The following is a 15,408-nucleotide window of genomic DNA, read 5'->3' as shown; positions in this document are numbered from 1 at the left end:
GGACTAGAAGTGTGGGACTTCCTCTATGATAATCACTACAGAACAAATGATTTGCTTTATTTTTAAATTAATTTCATGTATTTTTGCATCTAACATATTATCTGTGATGTTTTGCTGCAGGACAAAGACTGAACAAGTAACATACTTTAGGGAAGAGAGATGAGCAGCTATTCTGATGCTTTTAAAATTCTGTGTGTGTTGTCACATTCTCTGGGTTCATTATTTCAGAAGCCCAAGGTAGAATATTTAATAATAGTTTTTTTCCCTCATAAGTGTGCTTACTTCGTTAAATGAATATTCATTATTATTTCTTTCCTTCATTAAATAAAAAAAAATCTCTTCTGGAAGTAACCTGAATAATTTCTGGGAATCATTGATCTATTTCTTTTTTATACCATTTTATAATGTATGCTAATAATCTTGTAAAGAAAATTAAATGTGCCAAAATATTGATTTATTTATCTTTTTGTTATTGGCAAGTCCAGATACAGATGTTTCTACTCATATTTCTACTGTAATCATACCTTTTTACTACCGGATTTAGGAAGACTTCCCCATTTCTCCTTGAAATTTTAGTTGATTTTTAAAAAATTTCCCAATTGATTTTATGTAATTTTATTAGAAAAATTCAAGGTTATATGCCTTTTGTTCTATGTACATAGGAGTTCCATTATTCGGATACTAAATAAAATCTCTCTTGTGCATTTACTATTCTTTATTTATAATGCAGTAGATAAGCCTGAAGAAAGTAAGCCTGGCTATGGAATTGCTTATTTGTTTGGGAGGATGTTTGTCTGGATCAATGATGAGCACAATTATCTGAGGATGCTGAGGGACTCATTCCAGATGTCAATCTGAGGTCCAGATGAGTGGCCCTCTAATAGGACAAATAAGACTCTCAAAGCCTGGCTGTATTTGAGGACTTTAAGTGACAAAACTGTACTGCTGTGAGCATGCCTCTTATTTATTTTGGAGCAAGGCATTAGCCTCCTATCTCATGAGGCAGTGTGTAACTGTAGATATGCTGTATGTCCCCAGACTTGCTTCATTTGCTCACTTTGAACATAAGAGTTGTCAATAGATATTTGTATATGGGAAACATGTTCTTGAGTAATAAATGAGGAAACAAAAGAAAGATCGAATTAAGAGCTCAAGCAGTTGTGATGAGTACTGAAAGTTTCATTAGTGTTGGCTAAAAGAAGGAAACATTGCATACTTAAATATTGACAATGGAATCAATTTTAGGGTTTGTTATTTTTCAGTGTAGAGAATTTTCAGAGATTATATGTTTGCTTTTCTTTCTGTCATGTTTTTCTGAGGTAGACGTGATGGAATGAAGTCCTCCACTTCAGAGAAGAGCAGTGAGTAACTACGCCAGCATCCTTTAAATTCATATGTCATGTGTTCTGGGCCACATCCTAAGGTCTCTGTGTTCATCTTTCCAATGACTTACTGGATAAAAACTTCATTATGTGTCATCTTTTTTAAAAAAAAAGATTTTATTTATTTGACAGACAGCAAGAGAAAGAGCACAAGCAGGGGGAGCAGCAGATGGAGAGGGAGAAGCAGGATCCTCGCTGAGCAGGGAGCCCAATGTGGGGCTCGATCACAGGACCCTGAGATCATGACCTGAGCTGAAGGCAGATGTCTAACTGACTGAGCCACCCATGCACCCCCACTATGTGTCATTTACTTTGGTGAGTGTCTTCAGCTTACTTTCCAAAATTTCTTTAAAGATTTTATTTATTTATTTGAGAGAGAGAGAATGAGAGATAGAGAGCACGAGAGGGAAGAGGGTCAGAGGGAGAAGCAGACTCCCCACCGAGCAGGGAGCCCGATGTGGGACTCGATCCCGGGACTCCAGGACCATGACCTGAGCCAAAGGCAGTAGCTTAACCAACTGAGCCACCCAGGCGCCCCACTTTCCAAATTTTAAATTTTATCCGAGTTCTGTGTGGATTGACAGATGTAGAGCTTTGGAAAATTGTTGATTTGTTTTAGTTTTATATTGCAGTGAAATATTCTTTTATGAAATTAGGCTATGTTTGAGAGTTTCCTATAAATTATGATGGTTTCATAATGTTGATTTCATCATTAAGATCATGATAATCAGGTGATTTTGGTCAGATCTATAAGATCATTATGGATCATTCTTGCTACTTTTTGCATCATTGAGATTTTATATTAATTAATTTTATTTTTTCATTTTTTGTGTGAAAAAATATATGCTAAATTTTATGAGATCTTTCTAAGGCCTTCATTTGATTTTCATTTAAATTTATTTATTTATTTATTTATTTATTTATATTTATTTATTTATTATTTATGAGAGAGCTCGCAAGAGAGGGGAGGGGCAGAGGGAGAGAGAGAATTGCAATAAACTCTAAGATGGGCAAGAGCCTGATGCAGGGTTTGATCTCATGACCTGAGATCATGACCTGAGACAAAACCAAGAGTTGGAAGCATAATTCACTAAGACACCCAGGCGCCCCTTAAGGTGTTCATTTTAAATGATAAAGAACCAGACTCAAAAGAGAAAAAAGTTCAATTTTCCATATACTGTTTATCTCATAAATAATACTGTTTGGGGTTAATCAAGTGAACAGATAATGAAATTTCATATATTAATTTCTTAATCATTATTCTTATAATTTGAAACATCCATCAATAAGAAAAATTGTCTGTATCATCCTTGTAATATAGCCTGAAATCGGGCAACGTAATGCCCCCACCCCCGGCTTTGTTTTAATTTTTAAAATTTCCTTGGCGATTTGGGGTCTTTTCTGATTCCATACAAATATTAGGATTGTTTGTTCCAGCACTTTGAAAAATGTCATTGGAATTTCGATCGGGATGGCATTGAAGGTATAGATTGCTCTGGGTAGCATAAACATTTTAACAATGTTTATTCTTCTGATCCATGAACATGGGATATTTTTCCATCTTTTTGTGTTTTCAATTTCTTTCATGAGTGTACTGTAGTTTCTAGAGTATAGATCGTTTACCTCTTTGGTTGTGTTTATTCCGTGCTTTCTTATGGTTTTTGGATGTATTGTAAATGGAATCGTTTCTCTCAATTCTCCTTCTACAGTTGCGTTGTTAGGGTATAAGAAAGCAACTGATTTCAGTGCATTGATTTTGTATCCTGCCAAAATATGAATTGCTATGAGTTCTACTAATTTGGGAATGGAGTCTTTTGAATTTTCCACATAAAGTATCATGTCATCTGTGAAGAGAGAGAGTTTGATATTTTTTTGCCAATTTGAAAGTATTTTATTTCTTTTCGTTGTCTGATGGCTGTTGGTAGGACTCCTAGTACTATGTTGAATAAAAGTGCGAGAGTGGGCATACTCGAAGTGTTCCTGATCTTAAAGGAAAGGCTCTCAGCTTTTCCCCATTGAGGATGATATTCGCATGGCAGGCCATGAGTGCACCGATGGCAGCAAGGCACAGCGCCCTGGCGGCTTGGGGAGCTGGTCAAACGTGCAGTTCTCCTTGGGCAACGGAGCCATCTTCCTCTCTCAGCATCTGTCGCCATCGTGGCGGTGGCCGTGGAGATCCACAGAGACCATGGTGCTGTACCTCTGCTGAGCAAGGGGCCCTGCCTCGCATCCCACAGGGTGGCAGACTATACCATGCACTGACTTTGTGGGTGTCCTCGCTGAAGGTGCCTGCCTGAGACGTGCGAGTCAAGGCAGATAATTCTGGCTGGGGGACCTGCCAGGGCATGCACAAGGACGCGGCTGTGCACAGGGTCGCCGCCTGACTGCACAAATCCTCGGAGGCAGGGGAGACGGAGCCGCTGGCCGTGGACACGCCAGTGCCCTCAGTGGCAATGGGCCCTGGGTTCAGTGCGCCGCCCAGCTGGCCCTCGGCGGGGCAGGGCACCGCTTGCCAACGGCTGAGCTGCCTGGCTCCCAAGGGCGGATGGGTCGTGTTCGCACTACTTGGTGTCTAGCCTGGAGTCCAGGGCCCCTCCGCTCCCTAGTGCAATGCTCTACGTCAGGCTTGCCCCTGGCGTCCCAGGGCTGCCGGCATTCCCGCGACCCTTGGGTTTTGACGACAAGCGCTGAGGTACAGTCACAGCGGAACACATAGCGGGCTGAGAGTGTCCAGGCGACCCAGCATTCCGGTTCGGAAGCGGGGCTAGGTCGAGACGGTGTGCCCTGCTTTGCCAGAGAGAATTTGAGATGGGGAGTCTTGGGCCATTTTCAGCCGACCCCATGGGCCAAACAGGCTAGTGGAGATTCAGTGGCCCGGTCTCGTGCCATTGCATGGCAGGACGTGAGGCCATGATTCCACGTCTGGGCAGGGTCTTTCGGGAGCTGAGCCTTGCACACGTGACCACCGACGCCCGTGCCCACCGCCCACCAGGCACGCACACACCCGCCCCTCGCGCACACGTGCCCACACGAGACAGACACGAACTACAAAGAGGTAGAAGCCCATGTCTACACCCACCCGAACTCCACTTCCACACGCTCACAACACTGCCATTCTGACTCCCACGGCTGCACAGACTGGCGCGCCCGTGGCCGTGCAGACTTGCGCACAGGGCATCCTGCTCAGCCACCCCCAGCCCTGCCTGTGCTACAGAGGGACAGGACAGGCCGATGCGAGGCTGCACCTAGGAGGCAATTGGAGCGGTCCGGCGACCTGAGAACCTGGATCCTTTTGTCACACGTGTGTGCCATTTGTCCCCACTTCTCAGGGTCGGTGTCCACGCCGGGCTCGCCGTTGGCCCAGGGAAGAAGGATTTCCTGTCCTCGGATGCGCGGAGGGTGGCCGGGTGCCCGGAAGAAGTGCTGTCCAGCGCGGCGTGGGCACCCTGCGGAGGCATCGCCCAGACGGTAAGCCTTCCAATGTCTCCTGCGCAGACCTTGGCCGTGGGATATCCTGCGCCCCCCTGAGAGCCTGCCAATCCGCGTGGGCCTGGTGGCATGCGGGCTCTGGCTCCAAGAGCGGCTGGAGCGCCCCACTTGCTCAGAGGCTCGGCTCTGGACGGTCCAGGCTGCTGGCGGGCACTCCCGCCATCGGCTCAAACTTCTGAGCCACCCGGACAGCTTCGTTTGATGTGCCGGGCGGCCCCGAATGTGCTCGGATCGATGATGACTCCCTCATTCTGCATTCCTTGGAAAAGCTGAACAAAATGAGTGAGAACTCCTTACCGTCGTTCTCATCGAAACTGAGGTCCAGCACGTTGTCTCCCCCAGGGAAGGTAGGAGTGAGGGACAGCTTCCCCTCGGTCACACTGACGCAGGCACCAGCAGCACGAGCACCCCCAGCACCGGCAGCGCCAGCACGAGCACAAGCAGCAGCAGCAGTAACAGCAGCACCCAAGGGCCTCTGCATCGGAGGGCCTCGCGGAGCGCTCCGGGTCCGCGAGGGGTTTCCCCTCCTTAGCTGGGCGTTCACGGCGCGGAGGTCCTCGGGGCCGTGGCAGGGCTTTGGTGGCATGTGGGGCCGCCGGCCTCCCAGCCGGAGGAGTCCCATGGGGTGGTATTGGCACAGCCCCTGACAGCACGTGGCCTGGGATAGCGTGCGCCAGGGTGGCGCTTCAGGCAGAAGTCCTGGCGATGTGTGTGGTGGAGCCTGCTTGCGGCAGCTCCCGTGGGTACAGAGGGGAGCCCCGGGGCGGCAAGCGGAGATCCCTCGCACGATCTTTTTCCCGGTGACGTCCGTGCGGCTCCCCTCAGTGTAGGAGCCTGAGGGGCAGAGGCACGAGGCGAGGCCGCTGCCCTGGACAGCGCGGGAGTCTCTCCCAGTGCACGCCCACAGTGACCTCGCGGGACCTGGGTGGTGGGTGCAGGGCGCCAATGGCGCCTCGGTACTGGCTCTTACATTGGCCCACAAAGGCCGGGAACGGGAAGGACGGCAGGCGTGTTGATTCCACGAAGGTGAGCGGCCTTAGCCGCTGTCTTTGCTTGGAGAAATCCGGTCATGGTTCCGTGGGTTGTGGGCACCCTTCTGCCTCCGTGCCCACATCACGGCGGCCACCTAGTGGCCACCAGGCTCACCTTCAAGGTGCCTTGGTCTGGCGCTACGGTCCCTGACCGATGTGCCCCTGCGGTCTCTGTGTCCAAACAATGGGCCTCCGTGGGCGTCTTCCCAGAGTCTCGAGGATGTGCGTAGGTGACGATGCGCAGACTGGCCGTGCCTCCGGCACCTTGCGTAGCCCACGGGGGACGGGGAGACCTCGTCTCCCTCGCCCGCTGCTCCTGAGTTGAGGGTGTGCTCCCAGGACGGTCCCAGTGACTGGGAGGCAGGGGACCCCAAATCCTGCTGTAGGGTGCGGGATCGAGACCTCTCCTTGCCCCCCTGTATGCCAGGCAGGGCAAGGCAGGCCCTGAGTGCACCGAGGGCAGCCAGGAACAGCGCCCTGGTGGCTAGGGGAGCTGGTCAAACGGGCAGCTCTCCTTGGGCAACGGAGCCGTCTTCCTCTCTGCGAGTCCGTCGCCATCGTGGCGGCGGGCCTGGAGATCCACAGAGGCCATGGTGCTGTGCCTGTGTGGAGCGAGGGGCCCTGGCTTGCATCCCACAGAGTGGTGGACTATCCCTTGCCCTGCCCTTGTGGGTGTCCTCGATGAAGGTCCCTGCGTGAGACGTGCGAGTCCAGGCAGATAATTCTGGCTGGGGGACCTGCCAGGGCATGCACAAGGACGCGGCTGTGCACAGGGTCGCCGCCTGACTGCACATTTCCTCGGAGGCAGGGCCTACGGAGCCGCTGGCCGTGAACACGCCAGTGCCCTCAGTGGCAATGGGCCTTGGGTTCAGTGCGCCGCCAAGGTGGCCCTCGGCGGGGCAGGGCACCGCTTGCCAACGGCTGAGCTGCCTGGCTCCCAAGGGCGGATGGGCCGTCTTTGCACTACTTTGTGTCTGGCCTGGAGTCCAGGGCCCCTCCGCTCCCTAGTGCGATGGTTTACCGCTGGCGTCCCTGGGCTGCCAGCATTCCCGCGGCCCTTGGGTTTTGCCGCCAAGCGCTGAGGTGCAGTCACAGCGGGACACCTAGCGGGCTGACAGTGTCCAGGCGACCCGGCATCCCGTTTCGGAAGCGGGGCTAGGTCGAGACGGCGTGCCCTGCTTTGCCAGAGAGAATTTGAGACGGGGAGTCTCGGGCCATTTTCAGCCGACCCCATGGGCCAAACGGGCTAGTGGAGATTCAGTGGCCCGGTCTCGTGCCGTTGCATGGCAGGACGTGAGGCCATGATTCCAAGTCCGGGCAGGGTCTTTCGGGAGCTGAGCCTTGCACACGTGACCACCGACGCCCGTGCCCACCGCCCACCAGGTACGCACACACCCGCCCCTCGCGCACACATGCCCACACGAAACAGACGCGAACTACAAAGAGGTAGAAGCCCATGTCTACACCCACCCGAACTCCACTTCCACACGCTCACAACACTGCCATTCTGACTCCCACGGCTGCACAGACTGGCACGCCCGTGGCCGTACAGACTTGCGCACAGGGCATCCTGCTCAGCCGCCCCCAACCCTGCCTGTGCGACAGAGGGACAGGACAGGCCGATGCGAGGCTGCACCTAGGAGGCAATCGGAGCGGTCCGGCGACCTGAGAACCTGGATCCTTTTGTCACACGTGTGTGCCATTTGTCCCCACTTCTCAGGGTCGGTGTCCACGCCGGGCTCGCCGTTGGCCCAGGGAAGAAGGCTTTCCTGTCCTCGGATGCGCGGAGGGTGGCCGGGTGCCCGGAAGAAGTGTTGTCCAGCGCGGCGTGGGCACTCTGCGGATGCATCGCCCAGACGGTAAGCCTTCCAATGTCTCCTGCGCAGACCTTGGCCGTGGGATATCCTGCGCCCCCCTGAGAGCCTGCCAATCCGCGTGGGCCTGGTGGCATGCGGGCTCTGGCTCCAAGAGCGGCTGGAGCGCCGCTCTTGCTCAGTGGCTCGGCTCTGGTCGGTCCAGGCTGCTGGCGGGCACTCCCGCCATCGGCTCAAACGTCTGAGCCGCCCGGACAGCCACGTTCGATGTGCCGGGCGGCCCCGAATGTGCTCGGATCGATGATGACTCCCTCATTCTGCATTCCTTGGAAAAGCTGAACAAAATGAGTGAGAACTCCCTACCGTCGTTCTCATCGAAACTGAGGTCCAGCACGTTGTCTCCCCCAGGGAAGGTAGGAGTGAGGGACAGCTTCCCCTGGGTCACACTGTCGCAGGCACCAGCAGCACGAGCACCCCCAGCACCGGCAGCGCCAGCACGAGCTCAAGCAGCAGCAGCAGCAACAGCAGCACCCAAGGGCCTCTGCATCGGAGGGCCCCGCGGAGCGCTCCGGGTCCACGAGGGGTTTCCCCTCCTTAGCTGGGCGTTCACGGCGCGGAGGTCCTCGGGGCCGTGGCAGGGCTTTGGTGGCATGTCGGGCCGCCGGACTCCCAGCCGGAGGAGTCCCATGGCGTGGTGTTGGCACAGCCCCTGACAGCACGTGGCCCGGGGTAGCGTGCGCCAGGGTGGCGCTTCAGGCAGAAGTCCTGGCGATGTGTGTGGTGGAGCCTGCTTGCGCAGCTCGCGTGGGTACAGAGGGCAGCCCCGGGGGGGCAAGCGGAAATCCCTCCCGCGATCTTTTTCCCGGTGACGTCCGTGCGGCTCCCCTCAGTGTAGGAGCCTGAGGGGCAGAGGCACGAGGCGAGGCCGCTGCCCTGGACAGCGCGGGAGTCTCTCCCAGTGCACGCCCACAGTGACCTCGCGGGACCTGTGTGGTGGGTGTAGGGCGCCAATGGCGCCTCGGTACTGGCTCTTACATTGGCCCACAAAGGCAGGGAACGGGAAGGACGGCAGGCGTGTTGATTCCGCGAAGGTGCGCGGCCTTAGCCGTTGTCTTTGCTTGGAGAAATCCGGTCATGGTTCCGTGGGTTGTGGGCACCCTTCTGCCTCCGTGCCCACGTCACGGCGGCCACCTGCTGGCCACCGGGCTCGCCTTCAAGGTGCCTTGGTCCAGCGCTACGGTCCCTGAACGATGTGCCACTGCGGTCTCTGTTTCCAAACAATGGGCCTCCGTGGGCGTCTTCCCAGAGTCTCGAGGCCGTGGTAGGTGACGATGCGCAGACTGGCCGTGCCTCCGGCACCTTGCGTAGCCCACGGGGGACGGGGAGACCTCGTCTCCCTCGCCCGCTGCTCCTGAGTTGAGGGTGTGCTCCCGGGACGGTCCCAGTGACTGGGAGGCAGGGGACCCCAAATCCTGCTGTAGGGTGCGGGATCTAGACCTCTCCTTGCCCCCCTGTATGCCAGGCAGGGCAAGGCAGGCCCTGAGTGCACCAAGGGCAGCCAGGAACAGCGCCCTGGTGGCTAGGGGAGCTGGTCAAACGGGCAGGTTTCCTTGGGCAACGGAGCCGTCTTCCTCTCTCCGTGTCCGTCGCCATCGTGGCGGCGGGCCTGGAGATCCACAGAGGCCATGGTGCTGTTCCTGTGTCGAGCGAGGGGCCCTGGCTTGCATCCCACAGAGTGGTGGACTATCCCTTGCCCTGCCCTTGTGGGTGTCCTCGATGGAGGTCCCTGCGTGAGTCGTGCGAGTCCAGGCAGATAATTCTGCCTGGGGGACCTGCCAGAGCATGCACAAGGACGCGGCTGTGCACAGGGTCGCCGCCTGACTGCACATTTCCTCGGTGGCAGGGCCGATGGAGCCGCTGGCCGTGAACACACCAGTGCCCTCTGTGGCAATGGGCCCTGGGTTCAGTGCGCCGCCAAGCTGGCCCTCGGTGGGGCAGGGCACCGCTTGCCAACGCCTGAGCTGCCTGTCTCCCAAGGGCGGATGGGCCGTGTTCGCACTACTTGGTGTCTGGCCTGGAGTCCAGTGCCCCTCCGCTCCCTAGTTCGATGGTCTACGTCAGGTTTGCCCTTGGCGTCCCATGGCTGCCAACTTTTCCGCGGCCTGTGGGTTTTGCCGCCAAGCGCTGAGGTGCAGTCATAGCGGGACACCTAGTGGGCTGACAGTGTCTAGGTGACCTGGGTCCCGGTTTGGAAGCGGGGCTAGGTCGAGACTTCTTGCCCTGCTTTGCCAGAGAGAATTTGAGACGGGGAGTCTCGGGCCATTTTCAGCCGACCCCATGGGCCAAACGGGCTAGTGGAGATTCAGTGGCCCGGTCTCGTGCCGTTGCATGGCAGGACGTGAGGCCATGATTCCAAGTCCGGGCAGGGTCTTTCGGGAGCTGAGCCTTGCACACGTGACCACCGACGCCCGTGCCCACCGCCCACCACGCACGCACACACCCGCCCCTCGCGCACACGTGCCCACACGAAACAGACGCGAACTACAAAGAGGTAGAAGCCCATGTCTACACCCACCCGAACTCCACTTCCACACGCTCACAACACTGCCATTCTGACTCCCACGGCTGCACAGACTGGCGCGCCCGTGGCCGTGCAGACTTGCGCACAGGGCATCCTGCTCAGCCGCCCCCAACCCTGCCTGTGCGACAGAGGGACAGGACAGGCCGATGCGAGGCTGCACCTAGGAGGCAATCGGAGCGGTCCGGCGACCTGAGAACCTGGATCCTTTTGTCACACGTGTGTGCCATTTGTCCCCACTTCTCAGGGTCGGTGTCCACGCCGGGCTCGCCGTTGGCCCAGGGAAGAAGGCTTTCCTGTCCTCGGATGCGCGGAGGGTGGCCGGGTGCCCGGAAGAAGTGTTGTCCAGCGCGGCGTGGGCACTCTGCGGATGCATCGCCCAGACGGTAAGCCTTCCAATGTCTCCTGCGCAGACCTTGGCCGTGGGATATCCTGCGCCCCCCTGAGAGCCTGCCAATCCGCGTGGGCCTGGTGGCATGCGGGCTCTGGCTCCAAGAGCGGCTGGAGCGCCGCTCTTGCTCAGTGGCTCGGCTCTGGTCGGTCCAGGCTGCTGGCGGGCACTCCCGCCATCGGCTCAAACGTCTGAGCCGCCCGGACAGCCACGTTCGATGTGCCGGGCGGCCCCGAATGTGCTCGGATCGATGATGACTCCCTCATTCTGCATTCCTTGGAAAAGCTGAACAAAATGAGTGAGAACTCCCTACCGTCGTTCTCATCGAAACTGAGGTCCAGCACGTTGTCTCCCCCAGGGAAGGTAGGAGTGAGGGACAGCTTCCCCTGGGTCACACTGTCGCAGGCACCAGCAGCACGAGCACCCCCAGCACCGGCAGCGCCAGCACGAGCTCAAGCAGCAGCAGCAGCAACAGCAGCACCCAAGGGCCTCTGCATCGGAGGGCCCCGCGGAGCGCTCCGGGTCCACGAGGGGTTTCCCCTCCTTAGCTGGGCGTTCACGGCGCGGAGGTCCTCGGGGCCGTGGCAGGGCTTTGGTGGCATGTCGGGCCGCCGGCCTCCCAGCCGGAGGAGTCCCATGGCGTGGCGTTGGCACAGCCCCTGACAGCACGTGGCCCGGTGTAGCGTGCGCCAGGGTGGCGCTTCAGGCAGAAGTCCTGGCGATGTGTGTGGTGGAGCCTGCTTGCGCAGCTCGCGTGGGTACAGAGGGGAGCCCCGGGGGGGCAAGCGGAGATCCCTCCCGCGATCTTTTTCCCGGTGACGTCCGTGCGGCTCCCCTCAGTGTAGGAGCCTGAGGGGCAGAGGCACGAGGCGAGGCCGCTGCCCTGGACAGCGCGGGAGTCTCTCCCAGTGCACGCCCACAGTGACCTCGCGGGACCTGTGTGGTGGGTGTAGGGCGCCAATGGCGCCTCGGTACTGGCTCTTACATTGGCCCACAAAGGCAGGGAACGGGAAGGACGGCAGGCGTGTTGATTCCGCGAAGGTGCGCGGCCTTAGCCGTTGTCTTTGCTTGGAGAAATCCGGTCATGGTTCCGTGGGTTGTGGGCACCCTTCTGCCTCCGTGCCCACGTCACGGCGGCCACCTGCTGGCCGCCGGGCTCGCCTTCAAGGTGCCTTGGTCCAGCGCTACGGTCCCTGACCGATGTGCCCCTGCGGTCTCTGTGTCCAAACAATGGGCCTCCGTGGGCGTCTTCCCAGAGTCTCGAGGCCGTGGTAGGTGACGATGCGCAGACTGGCCGTGCCTCCGGCACCTTGCGTAGCCCACGGGGGACGGGGAGACCTCGTCTCCCTCGCCCGCGGCTCCTGAGTTGAGGGTGTGCTCCCGGGACGGTCCCAGTGACTGGGAGGCAGGGGACCCCAAATCCTGCTGTAGGGTGCGGGATCGAGACCTCTCCTTGCCCCCCTGTATGCCAGGCAGGGCAAGGCAGGCCCTGAGTGCACCGAGGGCAGCCAGGAACAGCGCCCTGGTGGCTAGGGGAGCTGGTCAAACGGGCAGCTCTCCTTGGGCAACGGAGCCGTCTTCCTCTCTGCGAGTCCGTCGCCATCGTGGCGGCGGGCCTGGAGATCCACAGAGGCCATGGTGCTGTGCCTGTGTGGAGCGAGGGGCCCTGGCTTGCATCCCACAGAGTGGTGGACTATCCCTTGCCCTGCCCTTGTGGGTGTCCTCGATGAAGGTCCCTGCGTGAGACGTGCGAGTCCAGGCAGATAATTCTGGCTGGGGGACCTGCCAGGGCATGCACAAGGACGCGGCTGTGCACAGGGTCGCCGCCTGACTGCACATTTCCTCGGAGGCAGGGCCGACGGAGCCGCTGGCCGTGAACACGCCAGTGCCCTCAGTGGCAATGGGCCTTGGGTTCAGTGCGCCGCCAAGCTGGCCCTCGGCGGGGCAGGGCACCGCTTGCCAACGCCTGAGCTGCCTGGCTCCCAAGGGCGGATGGGCCGTGTTTGCACTACTTTGTGTCTGGCCTGGAGTCCAGGGCCCCTCCGCTCCCTAGTGCGATGGTTTACCGCTGGCGTCCCTGGGCTGCCAGCATTCCCGCGGCCCTTGGGTTTTGCCGCCAAGCGCTGAGGTGCAGTCACAGCGGGACACCTAGCGGGCTGACAGTGTCCAGGCGACCCGGCATCCCGTTTCGGAAGCGGGGCTAGGTCGAGACGGCGTGCCCTGCTTTGCCAGAGAGAATTTGAGACGGGGAGTCTCGGGCCATTTTCAGCCGACCCCATGGGCCAAACGGGCTAGTGGAGATTCAGTGGCCCGGTCTCGTGCCGTTGCATGGCAGGACGTGAGGCCATGATTCCAAGTCCGGGCAGGGTCTTTCGGGAGCTGAGCCTTGCACACGTGACCACCGACGCCCGTGCCCACCGCCCACCACGCACGCACACACCCGCCCCTCGCGCACACGTGCCCACACGAAACAGACGCGAACTACAAAGAGGTAGAAGCCCATGTCTACACCCACCCGAACTCCACTTCCACACGCTCACAACACTGCCATTCTGACTCCCACGGCTGCACAGACTGGCGCGCCCGTGGCCGTGCAGACTTGCGCACAGGGCATCCTGCTCAGCCGCCCCCAACCCTGCCTGTGCGAAAGAGGGACAGGACAGGCCGATGCGAGGCTGCACCTAGGAGGCAATCGGAGCGGTCCGGCGACCTGAGAACCTGGATCCTTTTGTCACACGTGTGTGCCATTTGTCCCCACTTCTCAGGGTCGGTGTCCACGCCGGGCTCGCCGTTGGCCCAGGGAAGAAGGCTTTCCTGTCCTCGGATGCGCGGAGGGTGGCCGGGTGCCCGGAAGAAGTGTTGTCCAGCGCGGCGTGGGCACTCTGCGGATGCATCGCCCAGACGGTAAGCCTTCCAATGTCTCCTGCGCAGACCTTGGCCGTGGGATATCCTGCGCCCCCCTGAGAGCCTGCCAATCCGCGTGGGCCTGGTGGCATGCGGGCTCTGGCTCCAAGAGCGGCTGGAGCGCCGCTCTTGCTCAGTGGCTCGGCTCTGGTCGGTCCAGGCTGCTGGCGGGCACTCCCGCCATCGGCTCAAACGTCTGAGCCGCCCGGACAGCCACGTTCGATGTGCCGGGCGGCCCCGAATGTGCTCGGATCGATGATGACTCCCTCATTCTGCATTCCTTGGAAAAGCTGAACAAAATGAGTGAGAACTCCCTACCGTCGTTCTCATCGAAACTGAGGTCCAGCACGTTGTCTCCCCCAGGGAAGGTAGGAGTGAGGGACAGCTTCCCCTGGGTCACACTGTCGCAGGCACCAGCAGCACGAGCACCCCCAGCACCGGCAGCGCCAGCACGAGCTCAAGCAGCAGCAGCAGCAACAGCAGCACCCAAGGGCCTCTGCATCGGAGGGCCCCGCGGAGCGCTCCGGGTCCACGAGGGGTTTCCCCTCCTTAGCTGGGCGTTCACGGCGCGGAGGTCCTCGGGGCCGTGGCAGGGCTTTGGTGGCATGTCGGGCCGCCGGCCTCCCAGCCGGAGGAGTCCCATGGCGTGGCGTTGGCACAGCCCCTGACAGCACGTGGCCCGGTGTAGCGTGCGCCAGGGTGGCGCTTCAGGCAGAAGTCCTGGCGATGTGTGTGGTGGAGCCTGCTTGCGCAGCTCGCGTGGGTACAGAGGGGAGCCCCGGGGGGGCAAGCGGAGATCCCTCCCGCGATCTTTTTCCCGGTGACGTCCGTGCGGCTCCCCTCAGTGTAGGAGCCTGAGGGGCAGAGGCACGAGGCGAGGCCGCTGCCCTGGACAGCGCGGGAGTCTCTCCCAGTGCACGCCCACAGTGACCTCGCGGGACCTGTGTGGTGGGTGTAGGGCGCCAATGGCGCCTCGGTACTGGCTCTTACATTGGCCCACAAAGGCAGGGAACGGGAAGGACGGCAGGCGTGTTGATTCCGCGAAGGTGCGCGGCCTTAGCCGTTGTCTTTGCTTGGAGAAATCCGGTCATGGTTCCGTGGGTTGTGGGCACCCTTCTGCCTCCGTGCCCACGTCACGGCGGCCACCTGCTGGCCACCGGGCTCGCCTTCAAGGTGCCTTGGTCCAGCGCTACGGTCCCTGACCGATGGGCCCCTGCGGTCTCTGTGTCCAAACAATGGGCCTCCGTGGGCGTCTTCCCAGAGTCTCGAGGCCGTGGTAGGTGACGATGCGCAGACTGGCCGTGCCTCCGGCACCTTGCGTAGCCCACGGGGGACGGGGAGACCTCGTCTCCCTCGCCCGCGGCTCCTGAGTTGAGGGTGTGCTCCCGGGACGGTCCCAGTGACTGGGAGGCAGGGGACCCCAAATCCTGCTGTAGGGTGCGGGATCGAGACCTCTCCTTGCCCCCCTGTATGCCAGGCAGGGCAAGGCAGGCCCTGAGTGCACCGAGGGCAGCCAGGAACAGCGCCCTGGTGGCTAGGGGAGCTGGTCAAACGGGCAGCTCTCCTTGGGCAACGGAGCCGTCTTCCTCTCTGCGAGTCCGTCGCCATCGTGGCGGCGGGCCTGGAGATCCACAGAGGCCATGGTGCTGTGCCTGTGTGGAGCGAGGGGCCCTGGCTTGCATCCCACAGAGTGGTGGACTATCCCTTGCCCTGCCCTTGTGGGTGTCCTCGATGAAGGTCCCTGCGTGAGACGTGCGAGTCCAGGCAGATAATTCTGGCTGGGGGACCTGCCAGGGCATGCACAAGGACGCGGCTGTGC

General features: G+C 58.8%; 1 protein-coding gene and 5 non-coding genes across 6 annotated transcripts in view; all 6 read left to right on the top strand.

The window, feature by feature from the left end:
- The first annotated feature begins 796 nt into the window (after positions 1–796).
- Positions 797–863, top strand: LOC113910815. Its single transcript, XR_003516298.1, has one exon. It is a non-coding gene; the product is annotated as a small nucleolar RNA SNORD109A (small nucleolar RNA).
- MUC8 (mucin 8) overlaps positions 817–15,408 on the top strand; it is a 30,783-nt gene continuing 16,191 nt past the window's right edge. The window contains exons 1-5 of the mRNA XM_035728072.1: positions 817–1,697; positions 4,712–4,850; positions 7,623–7,761; positions 10,542–10,680; positions 13,451–13,589. Coding sequence (XP_035583965.1) covers positions 1,668–1,697; positions 4,712–4,850; positions 7,623–7,761; positions 10,542–10,680; positions 13,451–13,589 — 586 coding nt within the window. The 5' untranslated portion in view covers positions 817–1,667. The remainder of the gene's footprint in view (positions 1,698–4,711; positions 4,851–7,622; positions 7,762–10,541; positions 10,681–13,450; positions 13,590–15,408) is intronic.
- Positions 5,100–5,194, top strand: LOC113910708. The gene has a single exon (XR_003516203.1). It is a non-coding gene; the product is annotated as a small nucleolar RNA SNORD116 (small nucleolar RNA).
- Positions 8,011–8,105, top strand: LOC118357126. The gene has a single exon (XR_004820172.1). It is a non-coding gene; the product is annotated as a small nucleolar RNA SNORD116 (small nucleolar RNA).
- On the top strand, positions 10,930–11,024 carry LOC118357125. The gene has a single exon (XR_004820171.1). It is a non-coding gene; the product is annotated as a small nucleolar RNA SNORD116 (small nucleolar RNA).
- LOC118357124 lies at positions 13,839–13,933 on the top strand. The gene has a single exon (XR_004820170.1). It is a non-coding gene; the product is annotated as a small nucleolar RNA SNORD116 (small nucleolar RNA).

The sequence above is a fragment of the Zalophus californianus genome, chromosome 6 (assembly GCF_009762305.2).
Source record: "Zalophus californianus isolate mZalCal1 chromosome 6, mZalCal1.pri.v2, whole genome shotgun sequence".
NCBI classification, from domain to species: domain Eukaryota; kingdom Metazoa; phylum Chordata; class Mammalia; order Carnivora; family Otariidae; genus Zalophus; species Zalophus californianus.
Note: the sequence above shows the minus strand (reverse complement) of the source record. Positions and strands in the feature narration are given on the sequence as shown.